We start from the raw sequence: 17,515 nt of genomic DNA, 5'->3' as shown, positions 1-17,515 counted from the left end.
CTGCCGTGGGGCACTACACACAGGTGTGGGTTTCCTGAGAAAGCTCTGAGTCTACAGAACACAGGTCTGTGTGCACGCCAGCCAAAAATAGTGTGGGGCAGTCCTCTCCCCACCCCCCAGCCGTTCCCAGTCCCCAAGCAGCTGGAGGCAGAGGGCCAGGCAGGCCTGAGCAATCTTTATTCTGCAGAGGGACAGTGACCACAGATCCATACACCACATCAAGACCAGGTGAGCCCGGGGCCAGTCCTTTAGGGGTGGGCAGGTCCAGGCAGGGGCAGCGCCTCAGGTCAGGGAGGGGCAGATGGGCAGACAGGCAGGGGCCTAAAAAAAAGAAACCACACAGAGCAGGGGTGCTGGGGGCTGCTCCCCACTCTCCCCAATCCCAGCCAGCACCCAGAAGAGCAACCCCCTAACATGACTGGGCCAGGATCCACCCAGAGGCAGAGGAGGTGTAGTTGGTACCCCCTGGCTAGGAGGTGGCACCTCTGCCCCACCCACCAGGGGCAGGGGCAGAGGCAGCTCAGTTAAGGAGCTCCCTGGGCAGAGCCTGACAGCCCCCCCCCCCCATACCCAAGCCAACCCCCCCCCCTACTGCTGGCTCAGAAGCCGAAGGTTTCCTGGGAGGCGTAGACCATGTAGAGGAAGCCATCCTCGTCCTTCTCCTGCTCGTAGATGTCCGCGATGGGCGTGGACACGCTCACCATGCTGTGCTGGTTCACCAGCAGGAAGAAGGCTTGAGTGGGGTTGAGCTGCAGGCGGCGCCTGAGGGGGGCAGGAGGCAGCACACTGTGAGGGGCCTGGATGTTGGGGAGCGCAGCCTGAACCCCTCCCCAAAATGACCCTGATCCTCCATTTCACACCCATCCCAGGCCCTTCTAGAGGCGGTTACCTCTGACTGGACACTGACCCCAGCCTTGACCTTGACCTTTCCCAACCTCCCCAGAACAGGGACCCAGCTCCCGGTCCCATACCCCACCTCCACTCCATCTTTTGCCGGAAGACCCAGCGCCCTGCCTGATCCCAGCAGAACCCAAGTCCCCCTCTGACAGCTGCTGCCCGCGCACCGGATGATTTTGACCAACTCGCTCATGTTGACATGGTCCGGGACCAGGAACTTGGTCTTGTCCAGGACCGGCAGCTGCTTCTCACCCTTGTAGCGTTCGATGATCACCTGGGAGCGGGGTGGGACGGGGGACGCGTGAGCCCGAGTTGGGGCCTGGGTCGGGCCGGGATGGGAGGGGGCGGAGGGACTCACCGGGATTTTGCTGGGGTGCTGCTCGCGGATCTGCTGCACCTCTTTACAGCGGTCGGCTACGGACAGCGGGCGGGGATGAGGCCGGGCCGAGGTTCCGCCCCGCGGGTACCCGAGGGGCGGCCCCGACCCCGCCCCGCCCTGCCCCGCCTCCTCGACGCTCCCGCCCCCGGGGGCCTTCGTGCCCCACGGCCCGGGCACAACACAGAGATGGGAGGCAGAGGCCCCGGCCCAGGCCCGAGCCGGCTTCCCAGCCTGGGGGTCCAGCCCGAGCCTGACGTCACGGAGCTGACGTCACCTGCGGCAGTCGGGTCGGTCGGCCAACACCCCCAACCCCCACGCCGCTATCCTGCGCTCGCAGATCGCCCACTGGGCCTCACCAAAGCTTCGCCGCTGCTTGAAAGGCCGGTCTGAGGGCATCGCGCCGGCCCGGCGGGGCGCGCAGGCCGGACCTCCGAGGCGCGCGACGCAGGGATGTGGCTGCGGTCCGGGGGCTCCGGGGGCTCCGCGCCTCACGCACAAGGGCTCCGGAGCTCGCGCTGAGCCCGGCGGCGGCGGCTCGGGGAGGTAACTCGCCTGGGTGACGTCAGGTCACAACATTCCTTAAAGGGGAGGCCGGCGCGCCGCTCCCATTGGGCCGACGCAAAATCCACCCACCCGGACCCGTGACGTCACGGCGCAGAAAGCCTGTATTGCCGGCCCCGCGACGCGAAGGGGCGGGGGCTCCGAGGGCGCGTCACAGTCCCGTGACGTCACGGCCTGCGGAGGGGCGCCGTCTTCCTAAGGCCGGGTCTGAGGGGAGGCTGCAAATCCTCGATGCCAAGGCGGGTAGGGGAGCAGAGCTCCGCCGGCGGGAGGGGCGGGGCCGGGCTGCGGCACAGCATCCTCCTGTCCCCACTGTTACTATGTCATCTGACAGCGCTCACAGCCTGTTCCGTTCCTGGGACGGTAGGAGGCACTGGGGATGACAGCACTGAAACAAACGTCCTTGCCTTTGTGGGGTTCTTGGTTAGAGAAAGATAAAGGTGGTCGGGGTGGGGGATTAACACATGAAGACACTTGGAGCAAGACACTACAAAGGAGCGTGAAAGTTTTACATGGAATTTCTAGAATTGAAAAACAGAGCTATTGAAAGTCAAGTTCTCAAAGGATGAGGCAAGAAAGCCTATTAGATACAGCAGAAGAGAAAATCACTGAACCGGATGAAAGGTCAGAAGCAATGAGCGAGAAAACAAGCCAGATGGAACATATAAAAGAGGAAGGGACAGGAATGGTAAAGTGAGGAGAACTCGGGTCCAGTCAGCTTTCCAGAAGAGAAGAGAATGTGGGACAGGCAATTCCTCAACAACTTCCAAAACTGATTAAAGATGGGGAGCCTCACCTAAAATCTGGAACGGAATAAATAAAAATAAATCTCATCTAAACACTTTGTTCCATCCCTGGATCGGGAAGATCTGCTGGAGAAGGAAACGGCAATCCATTCCAGTACTATTGCCTGGAAAATCCCATGGACAGAGGAGCCTGGTAGGCTACAGTCCATGGGGTTGCAAAGAGTCAGACACGACTGAGCGACTTCACTTTAAACACTTTGTAGTGAATTTGCAGAACCCTAAAGGGAAGAAATTAGAGAAATGGCAAGTAACTAAACTGATAAGCATGGAAGTCTATCTGAACAAGCACTTGCCACAGAACATGAGTGGTGACTGTGGAAAGCAGAGCAAGGAGCAGGACATGATCACAGGTAGGACTGGAGAGGGTGGTCGGAATTTAAGTGTTCTCAGAAGCTTCATTTGTTTGAGAAGAGGAGGATAAAGATAATTAGTAATTACCTGGCTTTGTAAAGTCAAGTACATATTTTCAAACACTTCAGAAGGTAAACAGTATTTCCAAACACTAAAATAGCAACGAAATATAGAAATGATCCCTGAAAGTATAGTCTTAAGACTAAAGACATTATTAGTGATGAAGAGGGTCAACACAAAATGATGGAAAGAATAATTTTCTAAGGAGATAGAACAATTCCAAATGTGTGTTAGAGGTTAAAAAAAAAAAAAGGCTGAAAGAATATGAAGCAAAAGTGACAGGATACAAGAAGATACGACCATATCCTTCATCACAGTGGGAGATTTAAGACCTTGTACAGTAACTGATAGACCAGTCAAAGAAAAAGGATATAGAAGATTTTAATACTATTAATAATTCTAATCAATGGACCCTGGTAGAAACTTGAACCCAATATATTACTTTCAGGCACACAGGAAATCATTTATCTTAAAAAATGACCTGATTACTAGGCCCCAAGACAAATCTCAATAGATATCAAATAATCAATTTCATACAGACTATGTTCTCTGACCACAAACAAGAGCAGAGTAAAGTCTAGGTCTTCAGATATTTAAAACACTTATTGAAAACTCTTTACTTAAAGATGAAATCATATGGAAATGAAAACTACTTGGGTCAAACTAAAAATGAGAATGCATATAAAAACTCCAGGTTGAGGGTACGGGGAACTAAAGCAGAATTTAAAAGATCTTTATTAGTGATATTGGTGGTGGTGGTGAAGTCGCTCAGTTGTGTCCGACTCTGCGACCCCATGGACTTCTCCGTCCGTGGGATTCTCCAGGCAAGAATACTGGAGTGGATTGCCATTTCCTTCTCCAGGGGATCTTCCCGACCCAGGGACTGAACCCAGGTCTCCCGCATTGGAGGCAGATGCTTTAACCTCTGAGCCATCAGGGAAGCCCATTAGTGATATTAGGTAAAAAGAAATATGGAAAATTTATGAGCAGAGTGTCAAAGAATTTTAGAATGCAGTAAGTGTAAACCCAAAGAAAGTGGAAGATAATGAAGAGCAGAAATTGAAATAGACAACAGAAACACAATATGGGCCACAAAACAAAGCTGGATCTTTCAAAAGACCAATAAAATAATGTGCAAAAGGGCTTCCCTGGTAGTTCAGACAGTAAAGAATCTGCCTGCAATGCAGGAAACCCAGGTTCGATCCCTGGGTTGGGATGATCCCCTGGAGAAGGGAATGGCAACCCACTCCAGTATTCTTGCCTAGAAAATTCCATGGACAGACCATGAGGTCGAAAAGAGTCGGACACGACTGAGCGACTAACATAATGTACAAAAGGGATGTAACTACAGATACAGCAGAAATGACAAAATAAGATTATAAACTTTATACCAATACATTAAAAAATTAGAAATGGACAGTTTTCTAGAAAAAAAAGATAGTTTGCCAAGAACAATTTAAAAAGAAGTAGACAAACCAAGTAGCCATATACAAAAAATGAGTCCAGATGGTTTTCTAGTTGAGTTCTCCCAACATAAAAAAACTCAAACGTGTGTCAAATATTATACTTGATGGTAAAACACCATGCTCTATGGTAAATGTTAACCATTATTCTCTTTAGAGCCAGGAACAAAATTTTGAATCCTATCATTGAACAAAATGCAATATTGTGTAGAGGGCCCAGCCAGAGCATCAAGACAAGAAAGGAGCAAAACTATTATCCATAGCCAGAAAACCCAAAGGAGTCTACAAACAATGAAAGACTGCTAACTCAGTTCAGTTCAGTTCAGTCGCTCAGTCGTGTCCAACTCTCTGCGACCCCATGAATCGCAGCATGCCAGGCCTCCCTGTCCATCACCATCTCCCGGACTTCACTCAGACTCACGTCCATCAAGTCCGTGATGCCATCCAGCCATCTCATCCTGGGTCATCCCCTTCTCCTCCTGCCCCCAATCTCTCCCAGCATCAGAGTCTTTTCCAATGAGTCAACTCTTTGCATGAGGTGGCCAAAGTACTGGAGTTTCAGATTTAGCATCATCCTTCCAAAGAAATCCCAGGGTTGATCTTCAGAATGGCCTGGTTGGCTCTCCTTGCAGTCCAAGGGACCCTCAAGAGTCTTCTCCAACACCACAGTTCAAACGCATCAATGCTTTGGCACTCAGCCTTCTTCACAGTTCAACTCTCACATCCATACATGACCACTGGAAAAACCATAGCCTTGACTAGACGGACCTTTGTTGGCAAAGTAATGTCTCTGCTTTTGAATATACTATCTAGGTTGGTCATGACTTTTCTTCTAAGGAGTAAGCGTCTTTTAATTTCATGGCTGCAGTCACCATCTGCAGTGATTTTGGAGCCCCCCAAAATAAAGTCTGACACTGTTTCTACTGTTTCCCCATCTATTTCCCATGAAGTGATGGAACCAGATGCCATGATCTTCATTTTCTGAATGTTGAGCTTTATACCAACTTTTTCACTCTCCTCTTTCACTTTCATCAAGAGGCTTTTTAGCTCCTCTTCACTTTCTGCCATAAGGGTGGTGTCATCTGCATATCTGAAGTTATTGATATTTCTCCCAGCAATCTTGATTCCAGCTTGTGTTTCTTCCAGTCCAGCGTTTCTCATGATGTACTCTGTATATAAGTTAAATAAGCAGGGTGACAATATACAGCCTTGACATACTCCTTTTCCTATTTGGAACCAGTCTGTTGTTTCATGTCCAGTTCTAACTGTTGCTTCCCGACTTGCTACAGGTTTCTCAAGAGGCAGGTTAGGTGGTCTGGTATTCCCATCTCTCAGAATTTTCCACAGTTTATTGTGATCCACACAGTCAAAGGCTTTGGCATAGTTAATAAAGCAAAAATAGATGTTTTTCTGTAACTCTCTTGCTTTATCCATGATCCAGTGGATGTTGGCAATTTGATCTCTGGTTCCTATGCCTTTTCTAAAACCAGCTTGAACATCAGGGAGTTTACGGTTCACATATTGCTGAAGTCTGGCTTGGAGAATTTTGAGCATTACTTTACTAGCATATGAGATGAGTGCAATTGTGTGGTGGTTTGAGCATTCTTTGGCATTGCCTTTCTTTGGAATTGGAATGAAAACGGACCTTTTCCAGTCCTGTGGCCACTGCTGAGTTTTCCAAACTTGCTAGCATATTGAGTGCAGCACTTTCAGAGCATCATCTTTCAGGATTTGAAACAACTCAACTGGAATTCCATCACCTCCATTAGCTTTGTTCGTAGTGATGCTTTCTAAGGCCCACTTGACTTCACATTCCAAGATGTCTGGCTCTAGATTAGTGATCACATCATCATGATTATCTGGGTCGTGAAGATCTTTTTTGTACAGTTCTTCCGTGTATTCTTGCCACCTCTTCTTAATATCTTCTGCTTCTGTTAGGTCCAGACCATTTTTGTCCTTTATCAAGCCCACCTTTGCATGAAATGTTCCCTTGGTATCTCTAATTTTCTTGAAGAGATCTCTAGTCTTTCCTATTCTGTTCCTTTCCTCTATTTCTTTGCATCGATCGCTGAAGAAGGCTTTCTTATCTCTTCTTGCTATTCTTTGGAACTCTGCATTCAGATGCTTATATCTTTCCTTTTCTCCTTTGCTTTTCGCCTCTCTTCTTTTCACAGCTATTTGTAAGGCCTCCCCAGACAGCCATTTTGCTTTTTTGCATTTCTTTTCCATGGGGATGGTCTTGATCCCTGTCTCCTGTACAATGTCACGAACCTCATTCCATAGTTCATCAGGCACTCTTATCTATCAGTTCTAGACCCTTAAATCTATTTCTCACTTCCACTGTATAATCATAAGGGATTTGATTTAGGTCTTACCTGAATGGTCTAGCGGTTTTCCCTACTTTCTTCAATTTAAGTCTGAATTTGGCAATAAGGAGTTCATGATGTGAGCCACAGTCAGCTCGCGGTCTTGTTTTTGTTGACTGTATAGAGCTTCTCCATCTTTGGCTGCAAAGAATATAATCAATCTGATTTCGGTGTTGACCATCTCATGATGTCCATGACTGCTAACTAATACAGTCTAAAAACATACAAGACTTAAGTTTTAGGGTAGTACAGGAAAATGAGAACTCTTTACACTGCTGATGAAAGTGTAAATCATTTCTGCCTCACTGGAGAGCAATTTGACAAAATCTACCAACACTGAAGATGCTCATATCCTGCAATCCAGATGTACACATGAGCCCAAAGAAATACAGTTAGGTATGTTTGTTGGAACATTTTCCTAATAGCCAAAAAAAGGGGGGAGGCACCTAAATGTCTAATCATTAAATATCTTGTGTAACAGAACAACAGAATGTTCCTGTAGTGAAAGAGGGAGAGACAGGGTCAGGCAAACTAGATATTTTCAACTTTGCAGGCCGTAGGGTCTCTGGAAGCCACGCGGTTCTATTGGAGTGCAGAAACAGGCCTAAACAATCTGAATGGGCATGGCTGTGTCCCAATAATATTTTATTGGCTAAAACAGACAAAATTGGCCTGAGGGCTTTAGTTGCTGACTCTTGATCTAGATCTGTGTGTCAAAGTGGACATATCCCACATACACAAAATTGCAGGAGACTGTGATGAGAACCATTAAGAGCAGCTGGAAGAATTAGGTCGGCCATGGCATTGAGGAAGTGGCTACACCTTTCTTTTGTCAGGGTAAGCCTTTGGGGATAACCCATCCCCAAATCCCAAGGTCTCTGCTCCATCTTCCTCCTATCTGGCCAGTCAGCAGCAGGGCTGACAACCCCCTCCACCAGTCTTCTGGTTACTCTCACTGCTTGTCTCCGTATCTTCCCTGAATCCAAAGGCCTGGCCTGTTTTATGTCTCTAGATGGAAGTCTAGCAGACATCTCAAACTTGACCTACTCAAAATGAACCGAAGATCTTCCCCCAAAGAGACTCTAATTGTAATCCTCCCTGACTCCATCTGTCATCTTTGACTTCTTTCCCACACCCCGTCATCCATGCCCATATCCTTGTAGTTCTACATTCAAAGTAGCTCCAGAATCTTACCACTTCTTTCCACTTCCACTCCTGCCACTCAAGTCAGAGCCATCATCACCTCTTGACTGTCTTCTGCCATTGTTTTCTCCCTGGTCTCCTTGCTTTGGCCTTGCCCACTTGAGATTGGTCTCACTACAATGACAAGAGTCATCATGGGCACACAGGTGTTGGATCAGGTTATTCCTACACCCCAATCGTTAAAAGTCAAAGGTTGAACAGTTAGCCCGTGAGGCCTGTAGGATCTTCCTCCCTGTTGCTTCTCTAGGTTTATCTACCTCACTCTTGCCCTCTTGGCCTCAACTGCACTGGCGGCCTTGCTATCACAACTCTGGGAATCCCAGACAGGCATGTGCCCCAGGACATTTCTGCAGTTACTGGTCTCTTTGCCTGGAGCACTTATTTCCAAGGTCTCCTCAAGGAAAGCCTTCCTGAATGATCTTATTGAATATTGCAGCTCCCACCCTAGTCACTATCCTCCCACCCAATACTTCGCTTAATTTTCCCCAGAGCAGTTATCACCTTCTAATATATGTTTTTCTAACTGTTTTATGATGAAAATTTTCAAGCAAATAGAACACCTGAAATAACTGTTCAATGACCTCCCATATACTCACCAGGTACATTCTACATCTAACACTTAGTTCATTACTATCTGTCCGTCCATCCATTTATCGTTTTTTTTAAATTTTATCTTTTTGATGTATTTCAGTAAGTTGCAATTCAACATCCATTGATGATAAAAATCTCAACCAAGAGGGTACAGAGGGACCATACCTCAGTGTAATAAAGGTCATATATGACTAGCCCTTAGCTAACATCTTACTCAAAGCTGAAAACTTCTCCTCTAAAATCAGGAACAGACAAGCACATTCCCACTCTCACTGCATTTATTCAACATAGTATTGGAAGTCCTAGCCAGAGAGATTATGCAAGAAAAATAAATGAAAGCTATTCAGATCACAAAGAAAAAAGTAAAACTGTCACTCTTTGCAGATGATATGGTATTATACGTAGAAAATACTAAAGATGCCACCAAAAAACTGTTATAACTAATAAATTCAGTACAGTTGCAGGATACAAAATCAATATATAAAAATCTGTTGCATTTCTATATACTAAAATGAATTATCAGAAAGAAATTAAGAATAAGAAAACAGTTCCATTTAAACTTGCATCAAAAAGAATGAATTACATTGGCATAAATTTAAGGAGGTGAAAGACCTGTACCCTGAAAATTAGAAGACACTGCTGAAAGAAACTGAAGACCCAAATAAATGGAAAGACATGCTGTGCTCATTAGGACTGGAAGAAGTAATACTGTTAAAATGTTAATACTACCCAAAGCATTCTACAGATTCAATGCAAGCCCTATTAAAATTACCATGGCCTTTTTCACAGAAATAGAACAGAAGACTGAATAGCCAAAGCAATCTGAAAAAGAAAAAGAAAACTGGAGACATCACACTCCTTGATTTCAAACTATATTACAAAGCTATAATAAAACAATATCACATAGATCAATGGAACAACATAGAGAGCCCAGAAATAAACCAATGCATATCTAGTCAACTTACCTACAAAGAAACCAAGAATACACAGTGGGGAAGGACAGTCTTCCTGGGGGAACTGAACAGCCACGTGCACAAGAATGACACTAGACCCCAGACACAAAAATCACAAAAATCAACTCAAAATAAAGACGGGACTGTAATTCCTGAAACCATAAAACTCCTAGAAGACAACACAGATGGTAAAGTCCTTGACATCAGTCTTGGTGATGATTTTATTTTTGGCTATGCCGCATGGCATTGTGGGATCTTAGTTCCCCTATGAGGGACTGAATCCATGCCCTCTGCATTGGAAACATGGAGTCTTAACCACAGGACAGCCAGAGAAGTCCCTGTGGCAATGGTTTTTTGGAATTGACACCAAAAGCAAAGTCGACAGAAGCAAAAATAAACTGGGACTATATCAAACTTAAAAGCTCTGTACATCAACAAAATGAAAAGAAACCTACCAAATAGGAGACAATTTATACAATAAATTTTAGAGGTTTTGGATATAAAAGGTGTCTATCCAAAATATATACATAATTCATATGACTCAACAGTAACAAGCAATTCAATTAAAAAATGGGCAGAGGACCTGAGTAGACTTTTTCCAAAAAAGACATAGAGATGGCCAACACGTACATGATAAGGTGCTTGTATCACTAATCCATCAGGGAAATGCAAATCAAAACCATGGATATGGCAGCTCACAACTGTTAGAATGGCTATTCTCAAGAGAAGAAATAACAAGTGTTGGTGAGGATGTGGAAAGAAGAGAACCCTTGTGCACTGTTGGTGGGAAAGTAAATTGGTCCCAACAACTATGGAAAACACCGTGGCAGCTCCTCAAAAAACAAAAAGTAGAACTATCATATGATCCAGCAATTCCACTTCTGAGTGTTTATCCAAAGAAAACAATCACTATCTTGAAAAGATAAAAGTACCCCTTATGTTCACTGCAGGCTTCCTGGTTGGCTCAGTGGTAAAGAATCTGCTTGCCAAGTAGGAGACACAGGTTCAATCCCTGGGTTGGGAAAATCCCCTGGAGAAGGATGGCAACCCACTCCATTATTCTTGCTTGGGAAATCCCATGGACAGAGGATCCTGGTGGGCTACAGTCCGTGGGGTCGCCCCAGAATTGGACACAACTGAAAGACTAACCAACAATGCTCACTGCAGCATTATTTACAATAGCCAAGATACGGATACAACCTAAGTGTCTATCAATAGATGAACAGATAAAGAAAATATGGTGTATATATATACACACACACAATGGAAAATATTCCATTATTCAGTCATGAAAAAGGAAGGAAATCTTATCATTTTTGACAACATGGATGGACCATAATTTCACTTCTGTGTGAAATCTAAAAGCAAGAAAGGGGCTTCCCTGGTGGTCCAGGGGTTAAGAATCCACCCAGCACTGCAGGGAACACACGTTCAATCCCTGGTAGGGGAACTAAGATCCGACTTGCTGAGGAGCAACTAAGCCCATGGGCCACAAGTACTGCACCCACGCACCACAACTAGAGAGCCTGTGCACCACAACTAGAGAGCCTGTGCACCACAAGGAAAGATTCCTCGTGACACAAGGAAGATCCTGCATGCCACAGCTGAGACCTGAAGCAGCCACATAAACATTTTTTTTTAAAGGAAAAGCAAGGAAATAAAGGGAATTCCCTGGCAGTCCAGTGGCAAGGACTCTGCACTCTCACTGCTAAGGGCCTAGCTTTGATCCCTGGTCAGGAAACTAAAATCCTGCAAGCCATGAAGTATGGAGGAAAAAAAACACCAAATAAATAAAACAAAAAACAGATTCACAGATACTGAGAACAGAGCAGATAGGTGGTAGCCAGAGGTTGGGGATGGTTAAAATAAACATATAAAAGTCATGGGGGATATAAGGTACAGCATGGTGGCTACTGAAGGCAGGAGAAGGGGGCAGAAGAGGATGAGATGGTTGGATGGCTTCACTGACTAGATGGACATCAAGCACTGACTCAAGCAGGCTCCTGAAGATAGTGAAGGACAGGGGAGCCTGGCATGCTACAGCCCAGCAGAGTCAGACACGACTGAGCAACTGAACAACGATGGTGACTATGGTTAACAACACTTATATTTGAAATTTCCTAAAAGAGTAGACCTTAAGGTTCCCATGACAAGAAAAACAATTCTGTAACTGCGTATGGTGATAGATGTTAACTAGACTGTGCTGATCGTTCCCAGTGTACAGATATTGAAGATGCTGCACACCTGGAACTAACACAGTGTCCCACTTTAGATTCCTGTCAATGACACGTGAGAGTTCCAACTGCTCTGCTTCCTTGTTGATATCCGGTGTTGCCAGTTTTTTAAATTTTGCCGTTATGATGGTCACGTAGTGATACCTCACTGCGAGCTTAAATTTAATATGCTATATAATTTTACAAATGTATTTTATTTCTCTTTCCCACTAATATGTAAGCCCCTTAAGGGCAGCATTTCCTACATATTTGGCCCCTGCTCTCTCCTGGCCCCTAGACAGAATATAGTGCATGGCACATGCTTAGTAAATACCTGTTGGGTGAGGACCTCTCCTCTGAGCACCCACTGTGTCATCTCTCCGAGACGCTGCCTATCTGAGGGGTGGTCTCCCACCCACACCATGAGCAGAGCCTGAGTCTGGGTTGAGCACTGATGCTGGGCACTCAGGGCTCAGGGAAGACTGGTGAGAAAACAGCATCAGCTCTGGGCAGCGCCTCTTCTGTGCTGTTGTGTGGTTTCTGCCTGCAACTCATGGGCCTGAGGAAGCGCAGAGCTGGCCTTGGCTGTCAGGTGAGGGTGGAACCACCCCTGGTCTGGGCCACCAATTACCTTGTGACCCAGCAGGTTCCTTCTCTGAGCCTCTGTTTGCTCTTTTACTCAACAGAGACAGATCTGAGTCTAAAGCAGTTTCATTACTTATAGCATAACTTGGAACAAAATCTTTGTTTCTTTTTTCCCTCTTCTGGGAGATCTTAATAACTTAATCTTACAACTCTTCTCTTGCATTTATTCCCTTCATATTTTTTTATCTTTCAAAAGTTCTTATCTCTGTATGATGTTTTTGTTTTAGCCTCCTATACTCTTAACCAGGGCATGAAGGACTATGCCAGAGGTTCTCAACCCTAGCTGTATGTCACAAAAACCCAAGGAGCTTTTATAAACTGAGCTTACTCTCAGGGATTATGATTAAATTGGCCTAGGGTGGGGCCCAAGCATAGCTTGGTTTTTGCTTTTCAATTGGCTGTCTCATCTTCACTAGAAATAAGCTCTTGCCACTGTCTCCTTTATGTCTAGACTGGGACCTAGTGCATAGCAGTCATTCACTAGTAACTGAATGAACAAAGCACTCTTTTGCAGCAGTTTGCAAAATAAAAAGTTTTAGGTAGTCTGCTGTTTTTGCTCATGATATTTTTCCTAAATATATATGAAAACCTATTACCTGAAAGCCAAAACACAATCTTGCATGTCAAAACAGTGCTTAAGCCCAGAGAATTAAAAATGATGAAATTCCCTATTCCATCTCACCTTTAGGCAAGTCTTCAACAACATATATCTTGTGAACGAGGATGTTAAAGTGTGATTATTTTCATCTCAGTTTCTGCTGAGACCCCCAATACTTGCCATATGCCAGGAGGGGTAACAGGACAAATGCAGGACGGCAAGACAAAGCAGCCCAAAGTGAATTCACACTTCCGCCTGATCTTATCCCACAAAAGAGCTAGAAATCTGAGGACAATTTTTAGAAACTGTGGAATCTGCTGGAGTCTCACCACAGATGGAGGGAAGTGGGAGGGTGATTCTGCTTAACCTTGAATCAACAGAGGGGGACCATGCAGAGAGGACCCTGAGAACCAGGAGTCTAAAGGAAAGTTACAGAGGGCCAGCCAGAGAGAATGCATTATCAAGTAAGGGAATGGAAGGTTGGGCCTGCACGGTGGAAGGTAACGGGGCTAGGGGGACAAGAGCCAGAGTTTTGAAAACCAAGTAGAATGCACCAGAAGCACAAGCATCAGCTTTGAACACACCAGGCTCCGAGAGGAAGAAGCCAGTTCACAATACTGATAAAGCATGAACTTTCCTCATCTCACTCCCCTCTTTGCAAATAAGACAGTACAAGGTGGGGAAATAGGCCACAGTCAAGCACTTGCTGTTCCCTCCACTGCCAGGTATAAGGCTGGCAGCGCACCCAGCCTGAGGAAGGGGCAGCTTCTATCTCAAACACCTTTTAGTCATTTTGTTACACTGGACTGGACACGTCATCTGCTGATGGGAGAAGCCCAGGACTTGCCCTACTTTCCATCCAGGGGCAGGGGAAGAGCAAGCCCCAGGGAATAAAGTTAAAGACCTGGGAGACGCAAAAAAAGTGCCCTTTGATCCAGCTGAGCTTGTTTAACAAAAGGGTAGGACCAGTACTTTGAATGTGTTATTTTCTTTCTCAATTGAATATGAAGGTAATGGCACCCCACTCCAGTACTCTTGCCTGGAAAATCCCATGGACGGAGGAGCCTGGAAGGCTGCAGTCCATGGGGTCGCTGAGGGTCGGACATGACTGAGCAACTTCGCTTTTACTTTTCACTTTCATGCATTGGAGAAGGAAATGGCAACCCACTCCAGTGTTCTTGCCTGGAGAATCCCAGGGACGGGGAGCCTGGTGGGTTGCTGTCTATGGGGTCACACAGAGTCGGACACGACTGAAGTGACTTAGCAGCCGCAGCAGCATCAGTTTAAGCTCACTGACCCCGGATTTTGTCTACCAGTTTGATGTACCTGCCAATTTAATGATTTCTACCTATCAAATGACTTCTATCAAATCTTCAAATTTAATAATTTGATCTTTGCTGCAATGATCCAATTCATGAGGTCTCCATTTCTTTGTTCTTTTTTGGGTAATTCATGAGAACTTGGATTTGGTGCAGAAAGATGATTTAGGATTCTCAATGAAAAAATGCACAAAAAGAACAGTTGGGTTTGAGTCCAATATATGAAAAGGGAGAAAACCTGTAATTCCTGGAGTGTTTTTAGGACTCATTTCAGAAGAAAAGGCAATACCAGCTCACAGAGGAACATCCAAATTCCAGAACAGCAGCAGGGGCTAAGGAAAGATAATTGGTGAAGGGAGGCAACCACTTACCTGAACTCAGGCCCCGTGTGGGGAGCCCAGCGACAGCATGGAGGGTGAAGATCACACCTGAAGGCAATCAGACAGGTGCTGCCTCTGGTGAGACGAGGTGGAGACGGCCTGGGCAGCAGCAGGAGAGAGCTTTTTGGGTGGAAGTGATCTCAAAGGGCTGGGGGGAGGGGGTGGGGGGGCGGTGGCTGGGTTGACAGGTGTAAGCATTTGTTACATCAATGGTAAACTTGAGGTCTCTGCATTTCACTGTATGCAGATCTTACCGACTCTCTAAAAAGGGCAAACACACTAGTTAATGATACGCACGTGTGTTTAGTAGTATGTCCTGCCTGCAACTACTTCGAAATCTGGAGAAGGCAGTGGCACCCCACTCTAACACTCTTGCCTGGAAAATCCCACGGACAGAGGAGCCTGGCAGGCTGCAGTCCATGGGGTCCCAAAGAGTCAGACACAACTGAGCGACTTCACTTTCATGCATTGGAGAAGGAAATGGCAACCCACTCCAGTGTTCTTGCCTGGAGAGTCCCAAAGATGGGGGAGCCTGGTGGGCTGCTGTCTGTGGGGTTGCACAGAGTTGGACACAACTGAAGCGACTTAGCAACAGCAGCGGTACTTCGAAATGCATCCAAAAACTCAACAGATGGATGGATGGAGGGAGCAATGGCTGGTTATGTGATAAACACAGCAAAATGTTACTTGTAGCAATTATAGAATTAAATGGAGGATATAAAATTATTTCAACTTCTCTAAGAATATTCAGGACTTCCTTCATGGTCCAGTGGTAAAAAGTCTGTGCTCCCACGCAGGAGGTGTGGGTTCGATCCCTGGTTGGGGAACTAAGATCCTGCATGCCACTTCATGCAGTCAAAAACCAATTTTTTCCCCCCCAATAATGCTGGGAATAGAAACACCCTGTTATTTGGGCAAATATACTTCTGAAACCCAGAAGCCACGCCCTTCCTCCACTGTCAGTTTCTAACCTTAGCAGTTATTTTATTCCTGTATACTTACTACTTTTAAGTACAGAAAACACTAGGGTATTCGCATGTGTTATAGCATTATTTAGTGGAATGAATCCAAGGCAAGCTTCCCGGGTGTGAGGTTCCACTGCCCAGGGGATTAGGAGGTGGAGCATCTTTCTGTTCATAGACCATCTGGTTTTCCACAAAGCCAGAGGGAGCCCAAACTTTCCTCAGGGCCTGGAGGGAAGTTTTACCATGGAGAATTTTAAGGCAAACAAGAGGGAGTGGTCGGGGAACTAAATGCAGGGAGGAGGGCCAGGTCCCTAAACCATTTCCAAACTCTTGCCCTAGAGCCAGACTTCCTATAGTCCTGTAATAGAAACCTGACCTCTCCTCTGGGGTAATTTGCCAACCAGACCATCTTCCCCTGCTACTCTTTTTGAAGAAACTCAAGATAGGACAGGAGAAACCTTAGATTTGAATCCAAGACTCAATAGCCTCTGAGAACAAAGACAATGGTGGTCACATCGCACTTTCTCTCGAGCCCTGAATCTCTGAGAATTACTTATCAGTGTCGTCTGTGATCACCACTTCCCAGCCCACAGCGACAGGAAGAGCAGAAGTGACTGCCCAGAGGTTCAGGTGTGCTTGAAGATTTGGGGATAAGTATTTAAAAGGATTATTTCTATACTAAGACAAACGGATTATGAAGTGAAAAGTTCCTATGATCTTCCACTAAAACAGATTTTGAAGAAATTTTGCTGAGCCCTTATAAACTACACCTCCAGGCTCCCAAGGGTACACTCCCCTGGGAATGCACTGTGAAGGAAACTTCACTGGAAAATTTAGAAAAGCATTTTTGTTGGATGGACACACTCACACTGGGGATGGAGGTTACTGCTGGGGAAGGGAGCAGGACAAGGAGGGGGAAAGCTGAGGTCTGCTTTATAGTTGAAATCTTTTACTTCTGTCAGTCAGTGTTAGTCATCTTAGTCGTGTTCGACTCTTTGTGACCCATGGGCTGTAGCCCACCATCCTTTGTAGATGGAATTCTCCCGGGAAGAATACTGGAGTGGGTTGCCATTCCCTTCTCTCAGGGGATCTTCTCCACCAAGGGATCCAACCCAAGTCTCCTGCATTGCAGGGGGATTTTTGATCATCTGAGCCACCAGGGAAGCCCTTTTCCTCTGTCACAAGAAACAAAAGACAAAAACAAACCCTAACAAAAAGTAAATACACATAGTTTCAGGAGGGAAAACCCCCAGAGTGCTGCTGAGCGACCAATGGCCTATGGCTTGGCTTCACTGAGTGGTGAACGCACCCCCTGACCCCGCCAGCCCCACTGCACCCCATTCCGCACCTTAAGGGAAGGCGGATGCTTACTCAGGGTGCGCACATGGGTGAACCAGACCACTTAGGATTTCTGGGGAAGGCAGTATGGAAACAGCAGAGCTCCTGGAGTCGGAGCCCTGTGCTCCGTCCATGAGGTCTCAGGCAAGCCATTCCGGAGAACCCAACTTCCTGACCGTTAAAGACGCTGAACCACCCCGTCCGCAGCGAACTGCAAGGGTGCCACACCTGGCACTCAACAAATTTCACTCTCCTTTCCCTAGTGAAGTGCAGTCGGAAAAAAATCTTTCAAACCACTGATGGGATGAGAAACGATAAAAGGGATGGCGAGGGCCAAGAGGCCCAGAAACCGGGACAGCAGTTATAAGCCGTGTCCGGCTCAGCAAGTGCGGCCACAGGTACTGAAAGAGCACAGAGCACACCCGGC

The 17,515-nt window shown here is 46.2% G+C and overlaps 1 protein-coding gene across 3 annotated transcripts; it reads right to left on the bottom strand.

Moving 5' to 3' along the window:
* Positions 1-154: 154 nt before the first annotated feature.
* Positions 155-17,491, bottom strand: MAP1LC3A (microtubule associated protein 1 light chain 3 alpha). 3 transcript variants are annotated; one of them, XM_069548377.1, is made up of 8 exons: positions 17,317-17,491; positions 14,777-14,884; positions 6,893-7,024; positions 1,633-2,861; positions 1,256-1,311; positions 1,065-1,171; positions 593-762; positions 155-321 (listed from the first exon to the last, which is right to left on the bottom strand). In XM_069548377.1, exons 4-7 carry the CDS (start codon positions 1,670-1,672, stop codon positions 600-602), a joined length of 366 nt encoding a protein of 121 aa, XP_069404478.1. In that variant the 5' UTR covers positions 1,673-2,861; positions 6,893-7,024; positions 14,777-14,884; positions 17,317-17,491; the 3' UTR covers positions 155-321; positions 593-599. The 3 variants fall into 3 exon arrangements, with proteins under 3 accessions (XP_069404478.1, XP_069404477.1, XP_069404476.1); XM_069548376.1 differs by lacking the exons at positions 6,893-7,024; positions 14,777-14,884; positions 17,317-17,491 and having other exon boundaries at positions 1,633-3,489; XM_069548375.1 differs by lacking the exons at positions 6,893-7,024; positions 14,777-14,884; positions 17,317-17,491 and having other exon boundaries at positions 633-762; positions 1,633-3,300.
* Positions 17,492-17,515: the final 24 nt, after the last annotated feature.

The sequence above is a fragment of the Ovis canadensis genome, chromosome 13 (assembly GCF_042477335.2).
Source record: "Ovis canadensis isolate MfBH-ARS-UI-01 breed Bighorn chromosome 13, ARS-UI_OviCan_v2, whole genome shotgun sequence".
NCBI lineage: Eukaryota > Metazoa > Chordata > Mammalia > Artiodactyla > Bovidae > Ovis > Ovis canadensis.
Note: the sequence above shows the minus strand (reverse complement) of the source record. Positions and strands in the feature narration are given on the sequence as shown.